Source organism: Hyperolius riggenbachi, chromosome 2 (assembly GCF_040937935.1).
Source record: "Hyperolius riggenbachi isolate aHypRig1 chromosome 2, aHypRig1.pri, whole genome shotgun sequence".
In the NCBI taxonomy this organism is placed as follows: Eukaryota; Metazoa; Chordata; class Amphibia; order Anura; family Hyperoliidae; genus Hyperolius; species Hyperolius riggenbachi.
The window spans coordinates 51,131,156-51,149,917 of record NC_090647.1 but is presented as its reverse complement, the minus strand read 5'-3'; the positions used below and the strand labels follow the sequence as shown (position 1 = coordinate 51,149,917).

Below are 18,762 nucleotides of genomic sequence, written 5' to 3'. Positions count from 1 at the left end.
AACGATAAATACCGTTGTAAAAAAAACAGACGGAAAATAACGAAAATATATTAACGTTAAAAATCATTACGTAATTCAACAATACAGTTTAACCCAACCCTACTCACACAGAACCCTCCCCTGGTGCCTAACCACCCCCCCGGTGGTGCCTAACCCTAACCCCCCCCTCCCCCGTTGTTGCCTAAAACTAACCGCCACCCTTGGTGGTGTCTAACCCTAACCACTCCCCCTGGTGGTGCCTAAGCCTAACCACTCCCTCTGCAGAAACTCCCTTTTACACATAGAAACGATAATAACTTTGATAACGTAAAATCTGTACATACAAACAAAATAATGACAAATTATAACGTTGCAAGCTTCTAAAACGATAACATACGTCAAAAAACTTTAATGTTCTAATGTTAACGATATTTATCGCGGCACCCTTTTTTCTGCTTTTTTCGCCGTATTAACCATAATTGCATTAAAATCTATGGCAGCGCCCTTTTCGTCCACCCTCAGCCGGCGCCTTTTTTTCCTGCTACCCCTCCCCTACACAACCTGCTTATGATATTTAAAATCTGTTGGCCCTCAAACTACATGGAGGTGGTAAATTTAGCCAATCAAAATTAGATGTGACCCTCACAGTGAAACTGTCCGCAGGCACCACAGACAGAAGAGAATGACAAATCAACACAAACATACTAAGCAAATAAAAGCGAAAAACACAGCTTTTTACCCTGGTTCATAAAATGTATTTATTTTTTTGTTCTGTACCAGGCAAATCATGACCATATAGGTTTCATATATATAACCTACTAGGCTAGCACAAGTTACTGGGTATTCACCCCCTGTGGAAACGTATGCCCCAGAAAGGGCCATTCTAGCAGCCATTAGGTATCCCCTTTTAAAAGCTAGAGCACCAGGAGAAATTGTGGCATAGCCACAGCAAAAATTGGGCACATCCAATTTCTAGGATATAGTTAAAAAGATGACGTGATTGGCCTTAGTGCAAATTGGGGCACCAATAAGGATCAGAATCCAACCTGTTCTAGCCTGACTGACTTCAGTAATCTATATTGTGATTGGCTGATGTGGGTTACTTGACTGTGAAAGCAGTACGTACTTCTTTGCACTGTTTTTGACGAAAGGCTGCAGCTCTTACAACTGGCACCATTTTGGACCTTCTACCTTTTGACCAAGCTAAAGAAAAAAACTGTTAAAATAAAAATGTAATTGTTGGCTCTTAGGGCAGCTACTGGGGTCTAAAATAAAGTAAAAACAGACCTTAATATATTATACCGGTACATTGTATAGATCTGTAACTCAAGCCACTATTTCCCCCTTTTTTCATGGACCAGGTGTCAAGTTTATTATAGCTGTATGTCCTGAGATTTTGTCTCACTTCCTGTTCAGGTGAAGTGGAGGAAAATGGATCAAATAATGAGGTAGAAGGAAACAAAAGAACCATACATAGGAAAGGGAGATACAGTACGGATACTGCCTTCCTTTTTTGTTCATGTATTTGAGTGACCTCAAAAGGAGGCGAAGGAAAGTATTTCCACCGGAGGTTGACATATTACTCCCCTAATCTGTTCATAAGACTAAAAAAAGTTAAGGTTACAAGTTGATTGCAACTGCTCCTTGGGAAAATGTACTCTAGTGGTCTTTTTTGAAGGACAAGAAAACTTTTTGTTGTAATTTGACGTAGAAACAGATGCACTGTTGACCTTATGCTCAAGAGTACAATGGAAAAAACATTTCCAGTTGCCTCATTTTTTCAGTTCCAGTTGGTCGTACATCAAACTGAATGATGTAGGCAACAAGAACATTTTTTTCTGTTGGCTTTTTCACGCATTCAGCTTACCATGTCCAATTTCTGGAGTATTACACAACCAAGGTTATCTGTGGATGTGTAACAATTTTACACAATTTTGGGATAGAATGAATTTATCATTAAAATATACCAAGTTGTCACAGCCATCCATATACCACGCAGACGTACCTTAACATGACCCAAGCCAACATGGAGTTGCAACACCTTCAACCAGGACTAAAAGAAACCCAAGGTGAGACATATGGAGGCTGACAGTTATTTCCTTTTAAACATACAGATTGCCTGGCAGTCCTTCTGATCCACCGCCTCTACTACTTGCCAGAGACCCTGACCAAGCATGCAGATTAGATCTTTTTGACTGAAATCTGGCTGGATTAGCTGCATGCTTGTTTCAGTTGTGTGATTCAGACACTACTGCTGCTAAAGAGGTCAGCAGGGCTGTCAGGCAACTGGTACAGTTTAAAAGAAAAATATGGCAGCCTGCATATATCTCTCACTGCAAGCAGACTCCAAAATGTTGGCTTAGCCCACAGGATGCAACTGGTAGAAGTTTAGGTGTTTACTTAATTGACAGAGCGCTTATAAATTGGATTGGTAAGTGGCTTGGTAATCTTCAGCCTCCATGAGGAGTGGTCGGCTTTCTTCCGTCGTAGTTTTCCTTTTTCTTCGACATGCCAAACCGATTATAGCGGCAATGATTGCAGTGACTAAACCTCCCACCACTGCCGCTCCAACAAGCCACTGCCAAATTTCTTTTGCTTGTTCCAGGTAGGGAGTCAGGAAGTCTTGAGCAGAACCTAAGGTATTAGAGGAAATCAAAATCAGGAGCGGTAGGACCACTTTTAGAGTATATGAGCTAGATACATTTAGAACCTACATGTTTTATTGTTTCTATTGCATTGCAATTTCCTATAAATCTACAGTGAGATGCGAAAGTTTGGGCAACCTGGTTAATCGTCATGATTTTCCTGTATAAAAATTGTTGGTTGTTATAATAAAAAATGTCAGTTAAAGTGAACCTCCGGACTAAAAATCTACTCAGCAGCACTGAAAAGGCTTGGTGTTTCTTTAACAGTTTCACAGCATCAGAACTTTGTTTCTCTTAACCAAGCCTCATTTTTAGCTGCACAGAAGAAAACTGCCCGGGCTTTTTTCCCCTGATGCTGTGCAAAGCATGATGGGATTTCTGATGTTGTTGCTCTCGTTCTGCTGTTTTGGTGCAATTTTTTTTCTTTACATTTTGAATTTAACATTTGAAGCCTAGCGTGTGCATCTGGGAGGGGTGATCAGGACACAGGACAGTTGGAACTGTGTCTCCTGCTCCTTGTCACCTCCTTTCAACCAAAAAGATGGCTGCCCCCATGAATCACAAACATTTGCCTGTTCTTTTAAAACAGGGTGGGTAAAAATTTATATTACCCATCTATTCTAATTAACATAACTAATGTAACTTAATGACAGTATGTTTGTTTAGGCTGAAGTTCCCCTTTAAATATATCATATAGAAGACACACACAGTGATATTTGAGAAGTGAAATTACGTTTATTGGATTTACAGAAAGTGTGCAATAATTGTTTAGACAAAATTAGGAAGGTGCATAAATTTGGGAACCACAAAGAAATGAAAAATATTTAGTAGATCCTCCTTTTGCAGAAATTACAGCCTCTAATTGCTTACTGTAAATTTCAATGAGAGTTTGGATTCTGGTTGAAGGTATTTTGGACCATTCCTCTTTACAAAACATCTGTAGTTCATTCAGGTTTGATGGTTTCCGAGCATGGACAGTTCTCTTTAACTTGCACCACAGATTTTAACTTCTATTCAGGTCTGGGGACTGAGATAGCCATTCCAGAACTTTGTACTTGTTCCTTTGCATGAATGCCTTAGTGAATTTTGAGCAGTGTTTAGGGTCGTTGCCTTGTTGAAAGTTCTAGCCCCGGCGCAGCTTCAGCTGTCACAGATTCCTGGACATTGGTCTCCAGAATCTGCTGATACTGAGTGGAATCCTGTGGAAACAGACAGCTGAAATCTCTGAGACAGCTTTCTGTATCCTTCCTCTAAACCATAATGGTGACAAATCTTTGTCTTCGGGTCATTTGAGAGTTGTTTTGAGAACCCCATGTTGCTACTCTTTAGAGAAAATTAAAAAAGAGAAGGGAAACTTAAAGGGACTACGAGCTCATCTTAAAAATGAAAATTGTACTCACCCGGGGTTTTCTCCAGCCCAGTGCTGGTCGGGAGGTCCCACGACGGCGTCCTGGCTCCTCTCCTAGTCACTGCTCCAGAATGGCTGACCGGCGGCAGCCCGGGCGACACTCGGCAGAGTGTCGGGCTGCTTCTTCCGCGTATGACGCGGCTGACGTCACACGCCGGCCGCCTCGCGTCATCACGGCGGCCGGCGTTAAAGTACTGCGCGTGCGCGATTAAAGCGCGCATGCTCCGTACTGCCACGCCGGCCGACGTGATGACGCGAGGCGGCCGGCGTGACGTCAGCCGCGTCATACGCGGAAGAAGCAGCCCGACACTCGGCTGAGTGTCACCCGGGCTGCCGCCGGTCAGCCATTCTGGAGCAGTGACTAGGAGAGGAGCCAGGACGCCGTCGTGGGACCTCCCGACCAGCACTGGGCTGGAGAAAGCCCCGGGTGAGTACAATTTTCATTTTTAAGATGAGCTCGGAGTCCCTTTAAATATTCTCTCTCATAATTGGATTCACCTGTGTATGTAGGTCAGGGTTCACGGAGCTTACCAAGCTAAATTTGAGCTCCAATTATTAGTTCTAAAAGATTTTGGAATCAATAAAAATGACAACAGTGACCAAATTTATGCAGCTGCCTAATTTTATGTAAACAATTATTGCACACTTTCTGTGAATCCAATAAACTTCATTTCACTTCTCAAATATCATTGTGTGTCTCCTATATCCTAGGTTCTCAACATGCGGTACACGTACCCCAGGGGGTACTTCTGATGGGTCCAGGGGGTACTCAGGCTTGATATACTTAACCAAGAATAACAGATTTAGAGTTTTAGAGAATTATAGATCTTATTTAAACAACACCAAATTAGTATTTTAGCTAGTTAAAAGCAATAGTAAATGCTTGGACATTGTTTAGAACCAATTATCATGTACTACGATTAAATATATATTTGTCAAGGGGTACTTGTGATAATGTTTACTATGCTAGGGGGTACTTGGTGAGTACAGGGTTTTAAAAGGGGTGCATACCAATAAAATGTTGAGAAACACTGTCCTATATGATATATTTAAGTGACATTTTTTATATTAACCAACAATTTATACAGTAAAATCATGACGATTAACAAGGTTGCCCAAACTTTTGCATCCCACTGTATACAGCTTCAAAGTGGAGCAACAGAATCCAGCCAAGGTGGAGTCTGATTGGTCTGTTTCCAAGCTGCATAAGTTTGCATACAAAATTCTCTTTGACCATCCCTATCCCTTAGCCAGTCTCGCAATTAGAGATCTGTGTACTAGGTATGGAGCTGCCAAGGTTGGTTCCCCAGTACAGAGCCAGATCACCTGACCCTACCCTGAAGCAGTAAACACAAGAAAGACTTGAATCAGCACCCATCAAACATAGGGAGAAACGTGTGCCCAAGCTTATGGCGTTCCACACCACCGGAGCCGTTAGTTCAGTAGATCCACAGGGAGCAGGCACCAACGATGTAAATAATCATCTCTTTTATTGATCACATCGATAAAATCAGCAGTAGTACAACAACGACAGACCGCTGTTTCGAGCCATGGGGCTCTTTATCAAGTTGTCAAAACTGCAATACAAACAATCACCATACACCACTTCCTTATATACACAAGTAGCACCAATCAGTGGTCAGTGTTTGAATCAACGAATCACAATGCATGAACAGCATGGAGGACCTGATGGGGAACTGTGTAGTAGACAAAAAAACACACCCCCTTAGGTCAAACCACTCCCACTGTACATGAGTATAGGAGAATAAAAATGTTAAACTTATCACCTCTTGCAAACAAAATGATCTCCAATATCACTAGCGATATATCTAGACGTGGGGAGAGTCTCCAGTCCTATGCGCAGCATATAGTATAAAAACGCCATTCTCGCCTGCTCCAGCCAATCAGCTGTGGCGAATGTCAGCCAATAGCAGACCCCTATGGTTCAAAGCGACGGCCAATCCGCATTACCATGCATACCGGCCAATGGACCACGCGTATGTCACGACGCGTCACAAGCGGCGGCCTATTCGCATACACACGCGGACAGGCCAATAGGCGACGCGTACAGCACGACGCATAGACACAAAAGACCAATCCGCATATACAAGCAGACCGGCCAATGAGTAACGCATGCGTCAAGGCGCATAAAAACGCGAAAAAACCGCAGCTACCAGCCGCACAACGGGCATAATGCGTATAAAATTGCCGCAACAAACGCATTAGGGCACTTTAAGAACGCGACAAAACCGCAGCCACCAGCAGCGCAACAAACAAAATGCGTATAAAAAAAACGCAACAAAAACGCTAGCAAGTAAGCATACAGTCAAAAAGGACTATTAATCCGTTCTAAAGCCCACATAATTGATACATAAAGAGACCCGCCTCATCAAGGCAAGAGACAATATGCATCACCTTAGTTGCCCAAACAACCATATATAGTTACTACAGGCTCTCCCCACATCCAGCGCCCCTTAAGGCAAAAATTGAGAAAAAACTGGAAAAATTTCTCTAGGAAAAAAGTTAAAAAAATAAAATAGTATATCAACTACATCTATCACTGTGTAAAATTGACTCAAACACCACACCCCTATACCACATAATATAAAACATCCTTGATAATCAAGAAAGAGACAAATAGGCCACAAGGACCATGACAATTTCAGATGCAAAAGGACAAATCATAATCCAAGTTTAAACCTCCATTACCCAAAACGCCCAGTTTCTTAATCCAGAACGCTTCACGTCTGGATAGCTCCTTTTCCCGATCCCGCCACAGTCCAGGTGTTAGACCCTTTTAAAACAACTTTTCACCACTTTTGTGGCCAGAAAAAGTCTCTGTAGGTTCTAAAAATTTGCCTGCCCATTGAAGTCTATGGCAGTTTGCCAGTTACATCTGTTCACGAACAAAATTCTATGTTCACGGCATCTCTATTGGGCGCATGCCCAGTGGACTAATTTGGGGAAACAGTAAATTCGGGCGCCTGAGGCTAGTGGACAAATCGGGCGCCGCCATTCACTCCTATAATAAATATCGTTTAATGGGCGCCCGATAGGAAAAAAGGGCGCCGGAGAAAAATAACGTTTTAAAAGCGGCGCCCGGAGACTTAATGTTTTATTACTGCTTCTCATGATTACACATTATTTAATGATTTATACATTTTTAAATATTATTTTTAAACGAAAAACAGTACAATATTTTTTTTCAAACATTTTTAAACGAAAAACAGTACATTTTTTTTTTTTTTTTTTTTTACATTATTTTTAAACGAAAAAACCAACAGGGGGGTCTTAGGTTTAGGCACCAACAGGGGGGTCTTAGGTTTAGGCACCAACAGGGGGGTCTTAGGTTTAGGCACCAACAGGGGGGTCTTAGGTTTAGGCACCAACAGGGGGGTCTTAGGTTTAGGCACCAACAGGGGGGTCTTAGGTTTAGGCACCAACAGGGGGGGTCTTAGGTTTAGGCATCAACAGGGGGGTCTAGGGGTTAGGGGTAGGTACAGGGAGGGTTACTTAGTAATTTTTTTTTTTTAAACGTTATTATACGTTTCACTATTTAAACGAAAGATTAACGTTTTTACAATTGCCGATTTAATGCACAATATTTAATGATTTATAACTTTATAAAACATTAATTTTAAACGAAATACAGTACAATACATTTTTAAACGTTATCCATGCTTATCGTTAAAAACCCGGCGCCCTTTTTTCCCAGCGCCCCTTTTTAACGTACGCCTAATTTGGGCAGGTCCCCTCTTCTGGGTCACTAGAGTTGGGCACTACCGCCCAGGTGCTGGCTGGGCTGCGCGTGTCCTACAGAGCGCACCCGTGGCAGGGAGAACTCTACGCATGCGTGTGACATCACTAGGTCATGCGCATGACATCGTACACATGCAGTGTGCTTACGGCCACGAGCGCGCTCTGTAGGACGTGTGCAACTCCGGCAACTAGGAAGAGGCTGCCGGGGGGCATTTAGATATAATGCGGGGGCAGAAAGGAGAACGAGGGGAGCGACAGGCATCAGGATAGGTGACAGTAAATGCCTGCTCCTCTAGCATGTTTCGCATCTAGTATCCTTTAACGCTTTATTAAAGGACACCCGAAGTGACGTATGACATGATGAGATAGACATGTATTTTCAGTGCCTAGCACACAAATAACTATGCTGTGTTACTTTTTTTCCTCTGTCTGAAAGAGTTAAATGTGTATGTAAATGGCTTGCTCAGTCCTGTCTCAGACAGGAAGTGACTACAGTGTAACCCTCACTGATAAGAAATTCCAACTATAAAACACTTTCCTAGCAGAAAATGGCTTCGGAGAGCAAGAAAGAGATAAAAAGGGGAATTTCTTATCAGTGAGGGTCACACTGTAGTCACTTCCTGTCTGAGTCAGGACTGAGTCAGCCACTTACATACCTGATATTTAACTATTTCATGCAGAGAAAGAAAAAAAAAAAAAACACAGCATAGTTATTTGTGTGCTAGGTACTGTACATACCCATGTCTATCTCATCACGTCACTTCAGGTATCCTTTAAGCACACTTTTCTGCAGCCATTCATTGATTTCTGTTTAAGTAAAATAAATAAATCCGTTCCATTATAATTCCACCCAATGATCACTTTTCCATACAGATTATGTATTCCAATCCTTAATACAGTAAAAACCCCATTATCCAGAACTCAGTTAACCACTTGAGGACCAAAGGCTTACATCCCCTAGTGACCAGGCTATTTTTTACAATTTAGGCTACTGCAGCTTTAAGGGCCCCACTGCAGGACCGTACAACTCAGCACACAAGTGATTCCCCTCCTTTTCTGCCCCACAAAAGAGCTTTCTGTTGGTGGGCTCTGATCGCTCTCCCAATGTTTATTTGTATATTTATGTGGTTTTTTTTATTCGGAATTTTTTTTTTGCAGGGGGGCCCGGGGCTTTCTAGGTACACCCCTGCTTGACGCCAATCGGTGTTGGGCGGTCCTGGAGGAGCCATTGGCGTGATGCGGTCATAAGGTAGTTGATCAGAATTCACAACTTCTTGCTTCGGAATTCTCAAGCAACTAGAAAAAAGCCTTGCAGGACGCATACATCTATACACTTCTTTATCCTACTAATATAATAAATGGGAAAGTTCAGATGTTTGGATGTTTGTTACTCGATCACGCAAAAATGGCTGAGCGGATTTGAATGAAATTTGGCACACACATAGTACATTACCTGGAATAAAGTATAGAATACTTTTTATTCCCATAACCAAAAAGGGGGCGGATACAAATGCAAATTTCACTGGAAAATTTAAACTGCGGCCATTCTTACACTGTTAATGGGAGGTTTCTCAAACTTTGCACAGTTGGTCACTGGGTGACTGGGATTAATATTCAGAAAGGTGGGTGGAGTCTATAAAAGCCAATCAAAATTAACCTATTGATTTTCAAGGGGAATATTTACATTGCTGCCATTCTTGGACTGTTAATGGCACAAGCCTCAAACCTGGTACAGTTGATCATTGGGTGACTAGGGTTCAATTTCAGAAAGGGGGTGGAGCCACAAACAGCCAATGAGATTTGTTATATTCCAATACAAATTATTGATGCCAAACACTGCAAAGCTCACAAACTTAGTAATTGATTAATTGTGTGTTAGGGTTAGAAAAACGGGCACAGCCAACACCAGCCAAATACATAAATGGGCAATGCCGGGTCATAAGTGGGCGGAGACCAATACAAATTTTACTGGGAAAATGTAAACAGCAGTTTATTCTTACACTGTTATTTGTAGGGTTCTCAAACTTTGCACAGTTGGTTACTGGGTGACTGGGGTTAATATTCAGAAAAGTGGGTGGAGCCTACAAAAGGCAATCAAAAATTACCTATTGATTTTTCAGGGGAATATTTCATTGCTGCCATTCTTGCACTGTTAATGGCACAAGCCTCAAACCTGGTACAGTTGATCATTGGGTGACTAGGGTTCAATTTCAGAAAGGGGGTGGAGCCACAAATAGCCAATTCAATTTGTTTCATTTCAATGCAAATTATTGATGCCAAACACCGCAAAGATCACAAACTTGGTCATTGAGTAATTGAGTAATTGTGTGTTAGGGTTAGGAAAAGTGGGCGCAGCCAACACCAGCCAAATACATAATCGGGCAATGCCGGGTCATCAGTAGGCGGAGACAAATGCAAATTTCACTGAGAAAATGTAAACTGCAGCAATTCTTACACTTTTAATGGTAGGGTTCTCAAACTGCACAATTGGTCACTGGCTGACTGGGATTAATATTCAGAGAAGTGGGTGGAGCCTACAAAAGCCAATCAAAATTCACCTATTAATTTTCAAGAGGAAATATGTAATTGCTACCATTCTTGCACTGTTAATGGCACAGGCCTCAAATCTGGTACAGTTGGTAATTGGGTCACTGGGGTTAAATTCAGACAAAGGGGTGGAGCCACAAACAGCCAATCAGATTTGTTTAATCTTAATGCAAATTATTGATGCCAAAGACCGCAAAGCTCACATACTTGGTCATTAAGTAATTGTGTGTTAGGGTTAGGAAAAGTGGGCGGAGCCAACACCAGCCAAATACATACCCGGGCAACGCCGGGCGTCCAGCTAGTACAGTAATACATTTCTGTTACATGAAGTCTGTCCTTTGTATTGTTGATATATAGTCAATGAAAACTTAAGACAGAGTTCATGAAAAGTATACAGTGTGAGGTGTATAGAACTGTTTTTTTTTTTTTTTTGGTTTTTTTGCTAATCCTATTTTTAACATTGACTCTCAAGCAAGCAGAAACTACACTTATCCAGCATCAGCCAATCCCCATTGGGGACGGATAATGCACATGCACTTTAATTCCATATTTTTTTAGCTCAATCACAAGAAAATGTATGCGTGCTCTACGCCAAGCTTAACCCTTTCAAGTCTAGCTGTGCAAATCTGGCTAAAATGGCTTATCATGAGACATGCTCATGCAGAAATGCATCTGCTTTCGCATGCCAAACTTTGCAGGGTCAAAAACCAATACCGCGAAGCGGTTGCCCTGCGGGAATTAGTTCATGCTATACAGCACTATCCAGGAGCGCCTCGGGGAGGCTTCCCATTGCCCCCATACAACCGGGGGGGCTGTGGGGCCCCAGGCTCTCTCACTGCCTAGGGACCACAGCAACACCCCGGAGGTGGAGGCTGGGTAGCGCAGATGACCCCCCCAAGCGTGGCCGGCGCCGGGGGGGGCCATCCGCACCCATCTCCCAAAAATTTAAAAACAGGCACTTACCTGAACGTCCATTGCGTTCTGCTGCTGCGCATCGACTCGGGGCACTGCATGGGAAAGGAGTGACGCATGGGTCACCCCGAGCTGTGGGGCTCAGGGCTGGCTCACACACATCACTCCAGAAGGGGGGGGAGGACAGGCACAGACAGCCCACTTATAGAGCAAACCATCCACCACCTGCCTCCAAAGGACAGAATGCAAATATGCTCAATCACAAGAAAATGTATGCGTGCTCTACGCCAAGCTTAACCCTTTCAAGTCTAGCTGTGCAAATCTGGCTAAAATGGCTTATCATGAGACATGCTCATGCAGAAATGCATCTGCTTTCGCATGCCAAACTTTGCAGGGTCAAAAACCAATACCGCGAAGCGGTTGCCCTGCGGGAATTAGTTCATGCTATACAGCACTATCCAGGAGCGCCTCGGGGAGGCTTCCCATTGCCCCCATACAACCGGGGGGGCTGTGGGGCCCCAGGCTCTCTCACTGCCTAGGGACCACAGCAACACCCCGGAGGTGGAGGCTGGGTAGCGCAGATGACCCCCCCAAGCGTGGCCGGCGCCGGGGGGGGCCATCCGCACCCATCTCCCAAAAATTTAAAAACAGGCACTTACCTGAACGTCCATTGCGTTCTGCTGCTGCGCATCGACTCGGGGCACTGCATGGGAAAGGAGTGACGCATGGGTCACCCCGAGCTGTGGGGCTCAGGGCTGGCTCACACACATCACTCCAGAAGGGGGGGGAGGACAGGCACAGACAGCCCACTTATAGAGCAAACCATCCACCACCTGCCTCCAAAGGACAGAATGCAAATATGCTCAATCACAAGAAAATGTATGCGTGCTCTACGCCAAGCTTAACCCTTTCAAGTCTAGCTGTGCAAATCTGGCTAAAATGGCTTATCATGAGACATGCTCATGCAGAAATGCATCTGCTTTCGCATGCCAAACTTTGCAGGGTCAAAAACCAATACCGCGAAGCGGTTGCCCTGCGGGAATTAGTTCATGCTATACAGCACTATCCAGGAGCGCCTCGGGGAGGCTTCCCATTGCCCCCATACAACCGGGGGGGCTGTGGGGCCCCAGGCTCTCTCACTGCCTAGGGACCACAGCAACACCCCGGAGGTGGAGGCTGGGTAGCGCAGATGACCCCCCCAAGCGTGGCCGGCGCCGGGGGGGGCCATCCGCACCCATCTCCCAAAAATTTAAAAACAGGCACTTACCTGAACGTCCATTGCGTTCTGCTGCTGCGCATCGACTCGGGGCACTGCATGGGAAAGGAGTGACGCATGGGTCACCCCGAGCTGTGGGGCTCAGGGCTGGCTCACACACATCACTCCAGAAGGGGGGGGAGGACAGGCACAGACAGCCCACTTATAGAGCAAACCATCCACCACCTGCCTCCAAAGGACAGAATGCAAATATGCTCAATCACAAGAAAATGTATGCGTGCTCTACGCCAAGCTTAACCCTTTCAAGTCTAGCTGTGCAAATCTGGCTAAAATGGCTTATCATGAGACATGCTCATGCAGAAATGCATCTGCTTTCGCATGCCAAACTTTGCAGGGTCAAAAACCAATACCGCGAAGCGGTTGCCCTGCGGGAATTAGTTCATGCTATACAGCACTATCCAGGAGCGCCTCGGGGAGGCTTCCCATTGCCCCCATACAACCGGGGGGGCTGTGGGGCCCCAGGCTCTCTCACTGCCTAGGGACCACAGCAACACCCCGGAGGTGGAGGCTGGGTAGCGCAGATGACCCCCCCAAGCGTGGCCGGCGCCGGGGGGGGCCATCCGCACCCATCTCCCAAAAATTTAAAAACAGGCACTTACCTGAACGTCCATTGCGTTCTGCTGCTGCGCATCGACTCGGGGCACTGCATGGGAAAGGAGTGACGCATGGGTCACCCCGAGCTGTGGGGCTCAGGGCTGGCTCACACACATCACTCCAGAAGGGGGGGGAGGACAGGCACAGACAGCCCACTTATAGAGCAAACCATCCACCACCTGCCTCCAAAGGACAGAATGCAAATATGCTCAATCACAAGAAAATGTATGCGTGCTCTACGCCAAGCTTAACCCTTTCAAGTCTAGCTGTGCAAATCTGGCTAAAATGGCTTATCATGAGACATGCTCATGCAGAAATGCATCTGCTTTCGCATGCCAAACTTTGCAGGGTCAAAAACCAATACCGCGAAGCGGTTGCCCTGCGGGAATTAGTTCATGCTATACAGCACTATCCAGGAGCGCCTCGGGGAGGCTTCCCATTGCCCCCATACAACCGGGGGGGCTGTGGGGCCCCAGGCTCTCTCACTGCCTAGGGACCACAGCAACACCCCGGAGGTGGAGGCTGGGTAGCGCAGATGACCCCCCCAAGCGTGGCCGGCGCCGGGGGGGGCCATCCGCACCCATCTCCCAAAAATTTAAAAACAGGCACTTACCTGAACGTCCATTGCGTTCTGCTGCTGCGCATCGACTCGGGGCACTGCATGGGAAAGGAGTGACGCATGGGTCACCCCGAGCTGTGGGGCTCAGGGCTGGCTCACACACATCACTCCAGAAGGGGGGGGAGGACAGGCACAGACAGCCCACTTATAGAGCAAACCATCCACCACCTGCCTCCAAAGGACAGAATGCAAATATGCTCAATCACAAGAAAATGTATGCGTGCTCTACGCCAAGCTTAACCCTTTCAAGTCTAGCTGTGCAAATCTGGCTAAAATGGCTTATCATGAGACATGCTCATGCAGAAATGCATCTGCTTTCGCATGCCAAACTTTGCAGGGTCAAAAACCAATACCGCGAAGCGGTTGCCCTGCGGGAATTAGTTCATGCTATACAGCACTATCCAGGAGCGCCTCGGGGAGGCTTCCCATTGCCCCCATACAACCGGGGGGGCTGTGGGGCCCCAGGCTCTCTCACTGCCTAGGGACCACAGCAACACCCCGGAGGTGGAGGCTGGGTAGCGCAGATGACCCCCCCAAGCGTGGCCGGCGCCGGGGGGGGCCATCCGCACCCATCTCCCAAAAATTTAAAAACAGGCACTTACCTGAACGTCCATTGCGTTCTGCTGCTGCGCATCGACTCGGGGCACTGCATGGGAAAGGAGTGACGCATGGGTCACCCCGAGCTGTGGGGCTCAGGGCTGGCTCACACACATCACTCCAGAAGGGGGGGGAGGACAGGCACAGACAGCCCACTTATAGAGCAAACCATCCACCACCTGCCTCCAAAGGACAGAATGCAAATATGCTCAATCACAAGAAAATGTATGCGTGCTCTACGCCAAGCTTAACCCTTTCAAGTCTAGCTGTGCAAATCTGGCTAAAATGGCTTATCATGAGACATGCTCATGCAGAAATGCATCTGCTTTCGCATGCCAAACTTTGCAGGGTCAAAAACCAATACCGCGAAGCGGTTGCCCTGCGGGAATTAGTTCATGCTATACAGCACTATCCAGGAGCGCCTCGGGGAGGCTTCCCATTGCCCCCATACAACCGGGGGGGCTGTGGGGCCCCAGGCTCTCTCACTGCCTAGGGACCACAGCAACACCCCGGAGGTGGAGGCTGGGTAGCGCAGATGACCCCCCCAAGCGTGGCCGGCGCCGGGGGGGGCCATCCGCACCCATCTCCCAAAAATTTAAAAACAGGCACTTACCTGAACGTCCATTGCGTTCTGCTGCTGCGCATCGACTCGGGGCACTGCATGGGAAAGGAGTGACGCATGGGTCACCCCGAGCTGTGGGGCTCAGGGCTGGCTCACACACATCACTCCAGAAGGGGGGGGAGGACAGGCACAGACAGCCCACTTATAGAGCAAACCATCCACCACCTGCCTCCAAAGGACAGAATGCAAATATGCTCAATCACAAGAAAATGTATGCGTGCTCTACGCCAAGCTTAACCCTTTCAAGTCTAGCTGTGCAAATCTGGCTAAAATGGCTTATCATGAGACATGCTCATGCAGAAATGCATCTGCTTTCGCATGCCAAACTTTGCAGGGTCAAAAACCAATACCGCGAAGCGGTTGCCCTGCGGGAATTAGTTCATGCTATACAGCACTATCCAGGAGCGCCTCGGGGAGGCTTCCCATTGCCCATTGTTGCTGTGGTCCCTAGGCAGTGAGAGAGCCTGGGGCCCCACAGCCCCCCCGGTTGTATGGGGGCAATGGGAAGCCTCCCCGAGGCGCTCCTGGATAGTGCTGTATAGCATGAACTAATTCCCGCAGGGCAACCGCTTCGCGGTATTGGTTTTTGACCCTGCAAAGTTTGGCATGCGAAAGCAGATGCATTTCTGCATGAGCATGTCTCATGATAAGCCATTTTAGCCAGATTTGCACAGCTAGACTTGAAAGGGTTAAGCTTGGCGTAGAGCACGCATACATTTTCTTGTGATTGAGCATATTTGCATTCTGTCCTTTGGAGGCAGGTGGTGGATGGTTTGCTCTATAAGTGGGCTGTCTGTGCCTGTCCTCCCCCCCCTTCTGGAGTGATGTGTGTGAGCCAGCCCTGAGCCCCACAGCTCGGGGTGACCCATGCGTCACTCCTTTCCCATGCAGTGCCCCGAGTCGATGCGCAGCAGCAGAACGCAATGGACGTTCAGGTAAGTGCCTGTTTTTAAATTTTTGGGAGATGGGTGCGGATGGCCCCCCCCGGCGCCGGCCACGCTTGGGGGGGTCGTCTGCGCTACCCAGCCTCCACCTCCGGGGTGTTGCTGTGGTCCCTAGGCAGTGAGAGAGCCTGGGGCCCCACAGCCCCCCCGGTTGTATGGGGGCAATGGGAAGCCTCCCCGAGGCGCTCCTGGATAGTGCTGTATAGCATGAACTAATTCCCGCAGGGCAACCGCTTCGCGGTATTGGTTTTTGACCCTGCAAAGTTTGGCATGCGAAAGCAGATGCATTTCTGCATGAGCATGTCTCATGATAAGCCATTTTAGCCAGATTTGCACAGCTAGACTTGAAAGGGTTAAGCTTGGCGTAGAGCACGCATACATTTTCTTGTGATTGAGCATATTTGCATTCTGTCCTTTGGAGGCAGGTGGTGGATGGTTTGCTCTATAAGTGGGCTGTCTGTGCCTGTCCTCCCCCCCCTTCTGGAGTGATGTGTGTGAGCCAGCCCTGAGCCCCACAGCTCGGGGTGACCCATGCGTCACTCCTTTCCCATGCAGTGCCCCGAGTCGATGCGCAGCAGCAGAACGCAATGGACGTTCAGGTAAGTGCCTGTTTTTAAATTTTTGGGAGATGGGTGCGGATGGCCCCCCCCGGCGCCGGCCACGCTTGGGGGGGTCGTCTGCGCTACCCAGCCTCCACCTCCGGGGTGTTGCTGTGGTCCCTAGGCAGTGAGAGAGCCTGGGGCCCCACAGCCCCCCCGGTTGTATGGGGGCAATGGGAAGCCTCCCCGAGGCGCTCCTGGATAGTGCTGTATAGCATGAACTAATTCCCGCAGGGCAACCGCTTCGCGGTATTGGTTTTTGACCCTGCAAAGTTTGGCATGCGAAAGCAGATGCATTTCTGCATGAGCATGTCTCATGATAAGCCATTTTAGCCAGATTTGCACAGCTAGACTTGAAAGGGTTAAGCTTGGCGTAGAGCACGCATACATTTTCTTGTGATTGAGCATATTTGCATTCTGTCCTTTGGAGGCAGGTGGTGGATGGTTTGCTCTATAAGTGGGCTGTCTGTGCCTGTCCTCCCCCCCCTTCTGGAGTGATGTGTGTGAGCCAGCCCTGAGCCCCACAGCTCGGGGTGACCCATGCGTCACTCCTTTCCCATGCAGTGCCCCGAGTCGATGCGCAGCAGCAGAACGCAATGGACGTTCAGGTAAGTGCCTGTTTTTAAATTTTTGGGAGATGGGTGCGGATGGCCCCCCCCGGCGCCGGCCACGCTTGGGGGGGTCGTCTGCGCTACCCAGCCTCCACCTCCGGGGTGTTGCTGTGGTCCCTAGGCAGTGAGAGAGCCTGGGGCCCCACAGCCCCCCCGGTTGTATGGGGGCAATGGGAAGCCTCCCCGAGGCGCTCCTGGATAGTGCTGTATAGCATGAACTAATTCCCGCAGGGCAACCGCTTCGCGGTATTGGTTTTTGACCCTGCAAAGTTTGGCATGCGAAAGCAGATGCATTTCTGCATGAGCATGTCTCATGATAAGCCATTTTAGCCAGATTTGCACAGCTAGACTTGAAAGGGTTAAGCTTGGCGTAGAGCACGCATACATTTTCTTGTGATTGAGCATATTTGCATTCTGTCCTTTGGAGGCAGGTGGTGGATGGTTTGCTCTATAAGTGGGCTGTCTGTGCCTGTCCTCCCCCCCCTTCTGGAGTGATGTGTGTGAGCCAGCCCTGAGCCCCACAGCTCGGGGTGACCCATGCGTCACTCCTTTCCCATGCAGTGCCCCGAGTCGATGCGCAGCAGCAGAACGCAATGGACGTTCAGGTAAGTGCCTGTTTTTAAATTTTTGGGAGATGGGTGCGGATGGCCCCCCCCGGCGCCGGCCACGCTTGGGGGGGTCGTCTGCGCTACCCAGCCTCCACCTCCGGGGTGTTGCTGTGGTCCCTAGGCAGTGAGAGAGCCTGGGGCCCCACAGCCCCCCCGGTTGTATGGGGGCAATGGGAAGCCTCCCCGAGGCGCTCCTGGATAGTGCTGTATAGCATGAACTAATTCCCGCAGGGCAACCGCTTCGCGGTATTGGTTTTTGACCCTGCAAAGTTTGGCATGCGAAAGCAGATGCATTTCTGCATGAGCATGTCTCATGATAAGCCATTTTAGCCAGATTTGCACAGCTAGACTTGAAAGGGTTAAGCTTGGCGTAGAGCACGCATACATTTTCTTGTGATTGAGCATATTTGCATTCTGTCCTTTGGAGGCAGGTGGTGGATGGTTTGCTCTATAAGTGGGCTGTCTGTGCCTGTCCTCCCCCCCCTTCTGGAGTGATGTGTGTGAGCCAGCCCTGAGCCCCACAGCTCGGGGTGACCCATGCGTCACTCCTTTCCCATGCAGTGCCCCGAGTCGATGCGCAGCAGCAGAACGCAATGGACGTTCAGGTAAGTGCCTGTTTTTAAATTTTTGGGAGATGGGTGCGGATGGCCCCCCCCGGCGCCGGCCACGCTTGGGGGGGTCGTCTGCGCTACCCAGCCTCCACCTCCGGGGTGTTGCTGTGGTCCCTAGGCAGTGAGAGAGCCTGGGGCCCCACAGCCCCCCCGGTTGTATGGGGGCAATGGGAAGCCTCCCCGAGGCGCTCCTGGATAGTGCTGTATAGCATGAACTAATTCCCGCAGGGCAACCGCTTCGCGGTATTGGTTTTTGACCCTGCAAAGTTTGGCATGCGAAAGCAGATGCATTTCTGCATGAGCATGTCTCATGATAAGCCATTTTAGCCAGATTTGCACAGCTAGACTTGAAAGGGTTAAGCTTGGCGTAGAGCACGCATACATTTTCTTGTGATTGAGCATATTTGCATTCTGTCCTTTGGAGGCAGGTG

At 47.9% G+C, this 18,762-nt stretch overlaps 1 protein-coding gene across 1 annotated transcript in view; it reads right to left on the bottom strand.

Annotated features, from left to right (window-relative positions):
- Positions 1–711: 711 nt before the first annotated feature.
- Positions 712–18,762, bottom strand: part of TYR (tyrosinase) — a 59,022-nt gene continuing 40,971 nt past the window's right edge. The window contains exon 5 of the mRNA XM_068264874.1: positions 712–2,613. Within this exon, the coding sequence (XP_068120975.1) occupies positions 2,396–2,613 (218 nt within the window). The 3' untranslated portion in view covers positions 712–2,395. The remainder of the gene's footprint in view (positions 2,614–18,762) is intronic.